The sequence below is a fragment of the Oncorhynchus keta genome, chromosome 24, assembly GCF_023373465.1.
Source record: "Oncorhynchus keta strain PuntledgeMale-10-30-2019 chromosome 24, Oket_V2, whole genome shotgun sequence".
Lineage (NCBI taxonomy): Eukaryota > Metazoa > Chordata > Actinopteri > Salmoniformes > Salmonidae > Oncorhynchus > Oncorhynchus keta.
In genome coordinates this window covers 9,284,570-9,297,166 of record NC_068444.1, presented here as the reverse complement: position 1 = coordinate 9,297,166, position 12,597 = coordinate 9,284,570, and the positions used below count along the sequence as shown (strand labels likewise).

Sequence of the window (12,597 nt, the reverse complement as noted above, 5' to 3'; positions counted from 1 at the left end):
ATTATAAGACAAAATCTATAGTTTTCTCAATACCCTTCTTTGGATACAAGAGGGCTCTTTCCAATGGATACAATCCTGCCGAGACATGTCTACATGAATACATGTAAATAACCGATTCCGCTAGCGACTCGAGAAATAACCAATTCCGCTAGCGACTCGAGAGAGAGAGAGAGAGAAAAATAACCGATTCCGCTAGCGACTCGAGAGAGAGAGAGAGAGAGAGAGAGAGAAAAATAACCGATTCCGCTAGCGACTCGAGAGAGAGAGAGAGAGAGAGAGAGAGAAAAATAACCGATTCCGCTAGCGACTCGAGAGAGAGAGAGAGAAAAATAACCGATTCCGCTAGCGACTCGAGAGAGAGAGAGAAATAACCGATTCCGCTAGCGACTCGAGAGAGAGAAATAACCGATTCCGCTAGCGACTCGAGAGAGAGATAGAGAAAGATTCCGCTAGAGAAGAGATAACCGAAATTCCGAATCCGCTAGTGTCTCGAGAGAGAGATAGAGAAATAACCGAATCCGCTAGCGACTCGAGAGAGAGATAGAGAAATAACCGATTCCGCTAGCGACTCGAGAGAGAGAGAAATAGAGAAATAACCGATTCCGCTAGCGACTGAGAGAGAGAGAGAGATAGAGAAATATCCGATCCGCTAGCGACTCGAGAGAGATAGAGAAATATCCGATTCCGCTAGCGACTCGAGAGAGATAGAGAAATATCCGATTCCGCTAGCACTCGAGAGATAGAGAAATATCCGATTCCGCTAGCGACTCGAGAGAGATAGAAAATATCCGATTCCGCTAGCGACTCGAGAGAGAAATATCCGATTCCGCTAGCGACTCGAGAGAGAAATATCCGATTCCGCTAGCGACTCGAGAGAGAAATATCCGATTCCGCTAGACTCGAGAGAGAGAGAAATACGAATCCGCTAGCGACTCGAGAGAGAGAAATATCCGAATCCGCTAGCGACTCGAGAGAGATAGAGAAATATCCGAATCCGCTAGCGACTCGAGAGAGATAGAGAAATATCCGAATCCGCTAGCGACTCGAGAGAGATAGAGAAATATCCGAGAGAAATATCCGATTCCGCTAGCGACTCGAGAGAGAAATAACCGATTCCGCTAGCGACTCGAGAGAGAGAGAAATAACCGATTCCGCTAGCGACTCGAGAGAGAGAAATATCCGATTCCGCTAGCGACTCGAGAGAGAAATATCCGATTCCGCTAGCGACTCGAGAGAGAAATATCCGATTCCGCTAGCGACTCGAGAGAGAAATATCCGATTCCGCTAGCGACTCGAGAGAGAAATATCCGATTCCGCTAGCGACTCGAGAGAGAAATATCCGATTCCGCTAGCGACTCGAGAGAGAAATATCCGATTCCGCTAGCGACTCGAGAGAGAAATATCCGATTCCGCTAGTGACTCGAGAGAGAAATAACCAATTCCGCTAGCGACTCGAGAGAGAAATATCCGATTCCGCTAGCGACTCGAGAGAGAAATAACAGATTCCGCTAGCGACTCGAGAGAGAAATAACAGATTCCGCTAGCGACTCGAGAGAGAAATAACAGATTCTGCTAGCGAGAGAGAGAAATAACAGATTCCGCTAGCGACTCGAGAGAGAAATAACCGATTCCGCTAGTGACTCGAGAGGGAAATAACCGATTCCGCTAGCGACTCGAGAGAGAAATATCCGATTCCGCTAGCGACTCGAGAGAGAAATATCCGATTCGCTAGCGACTCGAGAGAGAAATATCCGATTCCGCTAGCGACTCGAGAGAGAAATATCCGATTCCGCTAGACTCGAGAGAGAAATATCCGATTCCGCTAGCGACTCGAGAGAGAAATAACAGATTCGCTAGCGACTCGAGAGAGAAATAACAGATTCTGCTAGCGACTCGAGAGAGAAATTCCGCTAGCGACTCGAGAGAGAAATAACAGATTCCGCTAGTGACTCGAGAGGGAAATAACCAATTCCGCTAGTGACTCGAGAGAGAAATAACCAATTCCGCTAGTGACTCGAGAGAGAAATAACCAATTCCGCTAGTGACTCGAGAGAGAAATAACCAATTCCGCTAGTGCGAGAGAGAAATATCCGATTCCGCTAGCGACTCGAGAGAGAAATATCCGATTCCGCTAGTGACTCGAGAGAGAAATAACCAATTCCGCTAGTGACTCGAGAGAGAAATAACCAATTCCGCTAGTGATTCAATAGAGAAATAACCGATTCCGCTAGCCAAAGTTCATGGCCATCCCACTAGCACAGTGACAACAGAACAGAGACGGTCTGAGAGTTGAGATACTTACTGCAGTCATCGCTGCCTCCCGTTTCATTTCTTTGAGCTGTTTCAGCTCCTCTTGGAGTGACGCCAGCTGAACGTCTTGGTCTTGAAGACTGGAAGAGAAATGATTGGTGTTGTTGAGAAAAGACCAACTCCACATCTATATAGAGAGAGAATTATGGAGGGACAGATCAGAAAGTACCTGATCTTTAGCCGTTCCAACTCAGTGGAGTTATCCTACAACACATAAACATAAAATCAGACATCTTTAGAAGTGGATCAAGAAGAACAGTGGATAACATGGTTTCCACCTCCATGCCATCTCAGGACAAGATAATGCTTACTAGCCCCAGAGAGGTTTGGAAACAGACACTCCACACTTGGGGATTACTTCCTGCAAATACTTTGAATGAATTTGCCACTCTCCCATTGACGGTGCTCCGATTCTTCATCGTGGATGTTTACAGGAATTAAATTCATGTTTAGTCTATGGGTTTTAAAACTCTCTGGCACTACTAAGGACTGGCTCGCGCAGTGTGCAAGTGCTGGTTGGGAGCAGTCTAGGCTCCTACCTAAACGATAATATCATATTATCTAATCTAATAACTCACCTCCAAGTCCTCATTCTCGTCTCTGTTCTGGCTGGCCTCGAGAAGTACATTAATGGATCCCACCTGGTCCTCCAGCTGTCCCTTCTCCAGCTCAGTCTGCTCCAGCTGGGCTTTGAGGGCCTCCAGCTGGGCCCCACGTTCCTTCAGATCATCCTCTACACTGCCCAGATGGACCTGGAGATCTGGAGGGACAGCAGACAGTGCTACAAACTATCAACATTGTTTTTAATCAATAGTAAAAAAAAAATACCTTATTTCACCTGCAATTTTAAAGAATAAAATAAATGTAGGTTAAGATCGTCAGTGAAAAATAACGCGATCCAAAATACATTAAGGTCGAACTTGAGGTAAGTTTCAGCACGAGTTTACATGGACTTCAATGGAGCACTTTCGTTTCATGTCCCGTTAGACATGTCTTAAACGTGAACAATACTTTACCTGAAAGGGTGGTAGCATCCTGCTGGGCTTTCTCCAGGGTCCTCTGAGAACTCCTCAGCTCCTCACTGACCTCCTCCAGCCTCCTCTGCAGCTCCTGTTCACTCTCGGCATGACTGGCCTGATCGACATAGATAGTATTCTGTGATACCCTGAGCATGCTGTCACACTGCAGATAGTATTCTGTAATACCCTGAGCATGCTGTCACACTGCAGATAGTATTCTGTAATACCCTGAGCATGCTGTCACACTGCAGATAGTATTCTGTAATACCCTGAGCATGCTGTCACACAGCAGATAGTATTCTGTGATACTTCAGTGACAACGTGCTCAGGGTAAGTTATGAAATCCATCCATCTTATGACATTTAGCTGAGCACTTGATCCAAAGCAACTTAGTCACGCGTGAATACATTTTTACACATGGGTGGTCCCATTGGGAATTGAATCAACGACCCTTGGCGTTGCCGATCTGTACCGACTGGGCCTCTACTTATTATGGTCTCGCTACTGTATCTGCATGGCCTGCCTGATTATGGACGGAGGGTGCACACCTTACTCACCAACAGAGGGCAGCAGAGGATAAATACAATGTCTCTACTTCATTGTCCAGCTACAGAGTTAATAGGAACTATTAAAAAAACTGACGAGCAAAAGAGAGCAAGCGCAAAATAGATGGATAAGGATACAGGCATGGTGTAAAGGGTATGGAGTGTATAAGTTCACTGATAGGCCCTTTAATTACATAACATTCTGATGATAAACCTCAGGGCTGGTACAAGAAGAGATCAGAGTTAAAATGATTAAACATTAAGTCTTGACCATCAACTAAAAGACTGGCTCACTCTACACATTACGATAAACAGCATTCCATTAGGATGTAGCTAATGTACCCATGATAAACAGCATTCCATTAGGATGTAGCTAATGTACCCATGATAAACAGCATTCCATTAGGATGTGGCTAATGTACCCATGATAAACAGCATTCCATTAGGATGTAGCTAATGTACCCATGATAAACAGCATTCCATTAGGATGTAGCTAATGTACCCATGATAAAACAGCATTCCATTAGGATGTAGCTAATGTACCCATGATAAAACAGCATTCCATTAGGATGTAGCTAATGTACCCATGATAAAACAGCATTCCATTAGGATGTAGGAGCTAATGTACCCATGATAAACAGCATTCCATTAGGATGTGGCTAATGTACCCATGATAAACAGCATTCCATTAGGATGTAGCTAATGTACCCATGATAAACAGCATTCCATTAGGATGTAGCTAATGTACCCATGATAAACAGCATTCCACTAGGATGTAGCTAATGTACCCATGATAAACAGCATTCCATTAGGATGTAGCTAATGTACCCATGATAAACAGCATTCCATTAGGATGTAGCTAATGTACCCATGATAAACAGCATTCCATTAGGATGTAGCTAATGTACCCACGATAAACAGCATTCCATTAGGATGTAGCTAATGTACCCACGATAAACAGCATTCCATTAGGATGTAGCTAATGTACCCATGCTAAACAGCTAGGATGTAGCTAATGTACCCATGATAAACAGCATTCCATTAGGATGTAGCTAATGTACCCATGATAAACAGCATTCCATTAGGATGTAGCTAATGTACCCATGATAAACAGCATTCCATTAGGATGTAGCTAATGTACCCATGATAAACAGCATTCCATTAGGATGTAGCTAATGTACCCATGATAAACAGCATTCCATTAGGATGTAGCTAATGTACCCATGATAAACAGCATTCCATTAGGATGTAGCTAATGTACCCATGATAAACAGCATTCCATTAGGATGTAGCTAATGTACCCATGATAAACAGCATTCCATTAGGATGTAGCTAATGTACCCATGATAAACAGCATTCCATTAGGATGTAGCTAATGTACCCATGATAAAACAGCATTCCATTAGGATGTAGCTAATGTACCCATGATAAACAGCATTCCATTAGGATGTAGCTAATGTACCCATGATAAACAGCATTCCATTAGGATGTAGCTAATGTACCCATGATAAACAGCATTCCATTAGGATGTAGCTAATGTACCCATGATAAACAGCATTCCATTAGGATGTAGCTAATGTACCCATGATAAACAGCATTCCACTAGGATGTAGCTAATGTACCCATGATAAACAGCTAGGATGTAGCTAATGTACCCATGATAAACAGCATTCCATTAGGATGTAGCTAATGTACCCATGATAAACAGCATTCCATTAGGATGTAGCTAATGTACCCATGATAAACAGCATTCCATTAGGATGTAGCTAATGTACCCATGATAAACAGCATTCCATTAGGATGTAGCTAATGTACCCATGATAAACAGCATTCCATTAGGATGTAGCTAATGTACCCATGATAAACAGCATTCCATTAGGATGTAGCTAATGTACCCATGATAAAACAGCATTCCATTAGGATGTAGCTAATGTACCCATGATAAACAGCATTCCATTAGGATGTAGCTAATGTACTAAACACAGCTGGGTTGGATGGATCCCATGATAAACAGCATTCCATTAGGACAGGGGAGGGCAAACCTTTTGGCTTCAGGGCCACATCGGGGGGCTGCATTTTGTTTAGGGGACCAATTGTTAAAATTAATATGCGGGAGCCTCCAGAGTGGCGCAGCGGTCTACAGACCCAGACTTGAGGCATCACTACAGACCCAGGTTCGATCCCAGGCTGTGTCACAGCTGGCCATGATTGGGAGACCCATGAGGCGGCGCACAATTGGCCCAGCGTCATCCGGGTTAGGAGAGGGTTTGGCAGGACGGGATTTCCTTGTTCCATTGCGCACGAGCAACTCCTGTTGCTGGCCGTGGGCAGTGATACAGCCTGTGGGGTCGCCAGGTGCACAGTGTTTCCTCTGACACACTGTTGCGGCTGGCTTCCGGGTTAAGCGGGCATTGTGTCAAGACGCAGTGCGGCTTGGCTGGGTCGTGTTCCTGGGGACGCACAGCTCTCGACTGTCGCCTCTCCCGAGTCCATACTGGAGTTACAGCGACGGGACAAGACTGTAACTACCAATTGGATACCACAAAATTGGGGAGAAATTAAAAATAAAATAAATGTATCGGGGCCGGATTGAAGTGCCCAGCGGGCCGGATACAGCCTGTGGGGTATACTTTGCTCCCCCTTACATTAGGATGTAGCTTATGTACTAAACACAGCTGGGTGTGCTAACGTTTTAAACTGCTGGTCAGAAGCCTTAGCTGCAGCCTTAATAATAAGGGAGTCAATTTCACGCGATATATATTGAATTCAAAATAAAATAAATTGTGGACGTGAAATAATGGATGTTGAAAATCAAAAAACAAATAATTGAAAGCAAAATGTATAGAATTATAAACTAAAATAAGACATCAAAAGATTGCGCCGAAGAACATGGCTGACTTACATTCTTCCAAACAATTGTGCAATTTTGTTTGTTTTTTGGGGTAACTTACTATTATTATTATTTTTTACTTATTGTGTACATAATGTTGCTGCTACCGTCTCTTATGACCAAAAATAACTTCTGGACATCAGAACCACGATTACGCATGGCAGACTGGAAGAAACATTCCTTTAACGAGGCCGACGAGAAGGATATCCTGCTTTCACTGAACAGGCTTAGAGCCACGCCTTTTGAGTGAAGAAAAGAGGCAGATCGGGCAGCCTTCGAGAATCCGTAGGCGAGCGAAGAAAATGCTCACACAGAAGCACGCTCCTAGTGGCCAGGGACCTTAATTTAAAGGAGGGGGGGGGTCCTAGACCACCTTTACTCCACACACTGGAGGCAAGAAACACTGAAGCAAGTAACACTGAAGTATGCACGAGAGCACCAGCTGTTCTGGATGACTGTGTGATCACTCTCCGTAGCCAATGTGAACAAAACCTTTAAAAACAGGTCAACATTCAAAGCCACTGGGCCAGACGGATTACCAGAATGTGTACTCCAAGCATGCGCCGACCAACTGTCAAGTGTCTTCACTGACATTTCAACCTCTCCCTGACAGAGTCTAATACCTACATGTTTCAAACAGACTACCTTTGGCCCTGTATCCAAGAAAGTGTCGGTAACCTTCCTAAATGATTAGTGCCCCGTAGCACTCACGTCGGTAGCCATGAAGTGCTTTGAAAAGGCTGGTCATGGCACACATCAACAGCATCCTCATGGACAACCTAGATCCACCCCAATTCGCATCCCACCCCAACAGATCCACAGATGATGCAATCTCAAATCGCACTCCACACTGCCCTTTCTCACCTGGACAAAAGGAACACCGGTGTGACAATGACGTTCATTGACTACAGCTCAGTGTTCAACACCATGGTGCCCACGAAGCTCATCACTAAACTAAGACCTCTGGGACTAAACACCTCCCTCTGCAACTGGATCCTGGACTTCATGACGGGCCACTTCAGCTGGTAAGAGTAGGCAACAACACGTCTGCCACGCTGATCCTTAACACAGGGGCCCCTCAGGGGTGTGTACTTAGTCTCCTCCTGTATTCCCTGTTCACCCACGACTGCGTGGCCAAACGTGACTCCAACACCATCAATAAGTTTGCTGACAACAAGTGGTAGGCCCGATCACGACAATGATGAGACAGCCTATAGGTGGTCAGAGAACTGGCAGTGTGGTGCCAGGACAACAACCTCTCCCTCAATGTGAGCAAGACAAAGGAGCTGATCGTGGACTACAGGAAAAGGTGGGCCGAACAGGCCCCAGTTAACATCGACATTTGGTATGGGTCCCCAGATCCTCAAAAGGTTCTACAGCTGCACCAGAGAGCATCCTGACCGGTTGCATCACAGCCTGGTATGGCAACTGCTCAGCCTACAGAGGGTAGTGCGTACAGCCCAGTACATCACTGTGGCCAGGCTTCCTGCCATCCAGGACCTACAGTTGAGGTCAGACGATTACATACACCTTAGCCAAATACATTTAAACTCAGTTTTCCACAATTCCTGACATTTAATCCTAGTAAAAATTCCCTGTCTTGGGTCAGTTAGGATCCTCACTTTATTTTAAGAATGTGAAAAGTCTGAATAATAGTAGAGAGAATGATTGGTTTCAGCTGTTATTTCTTTCATCACATTCCCAGTGGGTCAGAAGTTTACATACACTCAGTTAGTATTTGGTAGCATTGCCTTTAAATTGTTTAACTTGGGTCAAACATTTCTGGTAGCCTTACACAAGCTTCCCACAATAAGTTGGGTGAATTTTGGCCCGTTCCTCCTGGCAGAGCTGGTGTAACGGAGTCAGGTTTATAGGCCTCCTTGCTTGCACACACTTTTTCAGTTCTGCCCACAAATTCTCTATAGGATTGAGGTCAGGGCTTTGTGATGGCCACTCCAATACCTTGACTTTGTTGTCCTTAAGCCATTTTGCCACAACTTTGGAAGTATGCTTGGGGTCATTGGCCATTTGGATAACCTATATGCAACCAAGCTTTAACTTCCTGACTGATGTCTTGAGATGTGGATATATTGAAGCAACAATGTTCCTGCCTCATGATCCCATCTATTTTGTGAAGTGCACCAGTCCCTGCAGCAAAGCACCCCCACAATATGATGCGGCCATCCCTGTTCTTCACGGTTGGGATGGTGTTCTTTGGCTTGCAAGCCTCCCCCTTTTTCCTCCAAACATAATGGTCATTATGACCAAACAGTTCTATTTTTGTTTCATCAGACAGGACTTTTCTCCAAAAAGTACAATCTTTATCCCCATGTGCAGTTGCAAACTGTAGTCTGGCTTTTTTTTTATGGCGATTTTGGAGCAGTGGCTTCTTCCTTGCTGAGCGGCCTTTCAGTTTATGTCGATATAGGACTTGTTTTACTGTGGATATAGATACTTTTGTACTGGTTTCCTCCAGCATCTTCACAAGGTCCTTTGCTGTTGTTCTGGGATTGATTTGCACTTTTCTCACCAAAGTACGTTCATCTCTAGGAGACAGAATGAGTCTCCTTCCTGAACGGTATGACGGCTGCGTGGTCCCATGGTGTTTATACTTGCGTAATATTGTTTGTACAGATGAACGTGGTACCTTCAGGCGTAGGGAAATTGCTCCCAAGGATGAACCAGACTTGGAGGTCTACAATTTTTGATTTTCTCATGATGTCAAGGCACTAAGTTTGAATGTAGGCCTTGAAGTACATCCACAGGTACACCTCCAATTGACTCAAATTATGTCAATTAGCCTACCAGAAGCTACTAAAGCCATGACATTTTCTGGAATTTTCCAAGCTGTTTAAAGGCACAGTCAACTTAGTGTATGTAAACTTCTGACCCACTGGAATCGTGATACATTGAATTATAAGTTAAATAATCTGTCTGTAAACAAATTGTTGGAAAAATGACTTGTGTCATGCAAAGTAGATGTCCTAACCGACTTGCCAAAACTATAGTTTGTTAACAAGAAATTTACAGAGTGGTTGAAAAACAAGTCTTAATGACCCCAACCTAAGTGTATGTAAACTTCCGACTTCAACTGTTTATACTAGGCGGTGCCAGAGAAAAGCCCATAAAATTGTCAGAGACTCCAGTCACCCAAGTTAGACTGTCTTCTCTAATGCACGGCAAGCGGTACCGGAGCGCCAAGTCTAAGACCAAAGGTCTCAACAGCTTCGACCCCCCCAAGCTATAAGACTGCTGAACAATAAATAAAATCACCACGGGACAATTTACACCCCCCTTTGTACACTGCTGCTACTCTGTTAATCTATGTACAGTCACTTCACCATCCACCTACATGTACAAATGACCTCAAACTGTACACCCCCACACTGACTCGGTACAGGTACACCCCCACACTGACTCGGTGCCCCCTGTACATCCCCCCCTGTACACTGTACACCCCCCCCCTCGGTACCCCCTGTACACCCCCCACACTGAGGTACCCCCTGTACCCCCACACTGACTCGGTACCCCCTGTACACCCCCCACACCGACTCGGTACCCCTGTACACCCCCCCCACACTGACCGGTACACCCCCCACACCGACTCGGTACCCCCTGTACACCCCCCACTGACTCGGTGCCCCTGTACACCCCCCACTGACGGTACCCAGGTACACACTGACTCGGTACAGGTGTCCCCTGTACCCCCACACTGACTCGGTACAGGTGTCCCCTGTACATAGCCTCGTTATTGTTATTCTGTTACTTTTTATTATAGTCTACTTGGTAAATATTTGTCTTATTTACCAAGTAGACTATAGAGGGGTTTAGAGGGAGGCGAAGACAATGAGTCTCCATTGGTCCGCTAGTTTAGGAGTGACTGTTTGGCTTAAGCCAATCAATGATTTGATGAGTCACTGGCCATGACCCTTCTAACTACGTAGGTAAACACATGAATTACCTGTTGCGGCAGGTGTTGGTAACTGGTTCGCCATGTGGCGCGCAACGGTGACGTCAGACCGTCTACTTAAGTAGGCTATAGAAAGAAAAAAACCTGTCTATCGAGTTCATTGATTGGGTTAAGACGAACAGTCACTCCAAAACTAGCGGACCAATGGAGACTCATTGTCTACTCCTCCCTCTATAGCCCGCCCTCCACAGAAAAATAAGGCCAAAACTCTCAATGGAAAGGACTGGCAGTGAAAGCTCAAGGTATTACATGCAGGCAAGAGCGTAGGCTAAATGTATTCAATAGGATTGGTTTTTACATTCGTTTTCAAATGTTTTTTTTTTAATAATTTGACGTCAGAGTTTTGCTCTCGCTTGAAAATTACTTTCTTAAAAAGATTTGGGGTTTTGCTTTTTGATGTCTTGTTTATCTCTACATTTTGCTTTCAATCGTTTGGTTTTTGATTTCAACAGCCATTATTTCACCCGTCCTCAAAAATATGTTTAGATTCTCAACTATATTTTTTTATGCTCACGATTCTTTTTTTTTTAGTTTGAATTCAATACATATGGTGTAAGATTGACCCCATATAGTAACCGTAGTAGTAGCAGTAACCATAGTAGATTCCATATAGCAGGCAGTCTGATGTACAGTATACATAGTTAGACTAGATGGCGGCCATTTTGCAGACAGCATATGCAGAATGGAGTACTGCCTTGCTTGGGCACGTAGCACACATTCCATCTGGTACTGAGAGAGAAAAGCATTCCCTTACAGCCAGCAGCCAGCCCCATTATTGTGTGGTTGCATTCCAGTCCAACACACAGCTCTGTGATTACAAACCCATCTGAGATCCAGCCCACATCACTGGCGCTTTACAGGGGTGAAGGGGACCAATAGATATGGGTTTAGAGGGAGGAACCAGCCAGTAGATAAGGGTTAAGAGACAGATACCTTTGATGACAATATGATGATAAAATGAGAGTGTGTGTGTGTGGGGGGGGGGGGACCCAGTAGGTAAGGCCAGGCAAGGCTCTCAGCAAACTGGCAGCCTCCAGCCCACTCTCCAGATGTAGTCATCATTGTGTGTGTGTGTGTGTGTGTGTGTGTGTGTGTGTGTGTGTGTGTGTGTGTGTGTGTTCCAGTCTTACCTGTAGTGAAGACAATTGTTTCTCTACAGAAGACACCTTAGCCTCCAGTCCAGTCCTGATGACCTCATCAGTCTTAAGGCTCACACTCTTCTCCCCCAGCTCCTTGGTCAGTTTGGCACAATCCTGTCTCAGCTTGGCCAGCTCTGCATTCTGTCTGAGGAGAGACATTTACATTTGAGTCCTCCAGCAGATGCTCTTATCCAGATCAACTTACAGTTAAATGTATTCATCTAAAATATATCTAGAGGAAACAACCACACAGTTGTAGCAAGTACATTTTCCCTCAACGTAGTTATCACCAAAATCAATTATATTAGGAAAAGACAAGTGCGGGTATTGTTTTGTTTTTCACGCCGTGGGCTTCGCAGTAGAACCTCGCGCCGCAGTAGAACCTCGCGCCGCAGTAGAACCTCGCGCCGCAGTAATAATAATAATAATAATATATGCCATTTAGCTAGAACGACTTACAGTCATGTGTGCATACATTCTACGTATGGGTGGTCCCGGGAATCGAACCCACTACCCTGGCGTTACAAACTCTCACTGAGCCACAGAAGGACCACAGTAGAACCTCGCGCCGCAGTAGAACCTCACGCCGCAGTAATCCTAGACCATAATGTATTTGATCTGCAGTTCCATTTGTACTCTCAAAACAACAGATTATGGTTTATTCTCAAAATGTTTTCTTCTTAGTGGAAAATACTAAAACGTTTAGGGGCTGGGACAAAGAAGA

General features: G+C 44.8%; 1 protein-coding gene across 1 annotated transcript in view; it reads right to left on the bottom strand.

Moving 5' to 3' along the window:
* Positions 1-12,597, bottom strand: part of LOC118378039 (ribosome-binding protein 1-like) — a 50,536-nt gene that overhangs the window by 14,928 nt on the left and 23,011 nt on the right. The window contains exons 7-10 of the mRNA XM_052477627.1: positions 11,865-12,018; positions 3,327-3,444; positions 2,889-3,070; positions 2,303-2,437 (exon numbers count right to left, since the gene is read on the bottom strand). Coding sequence (XP_052333587.1) covers positions 2,303-2,437; positions 2,889-3,070; positions 3,327-3,444; positions 11,865-12,018 — 589 coding nt within the window. The remainder of the gene's footprint in view (positions 1-2,302; positions 2,438-2,888; positions 3,071-3,326; positions 3,445-11,864; positions 12,019-12,597) is intronic.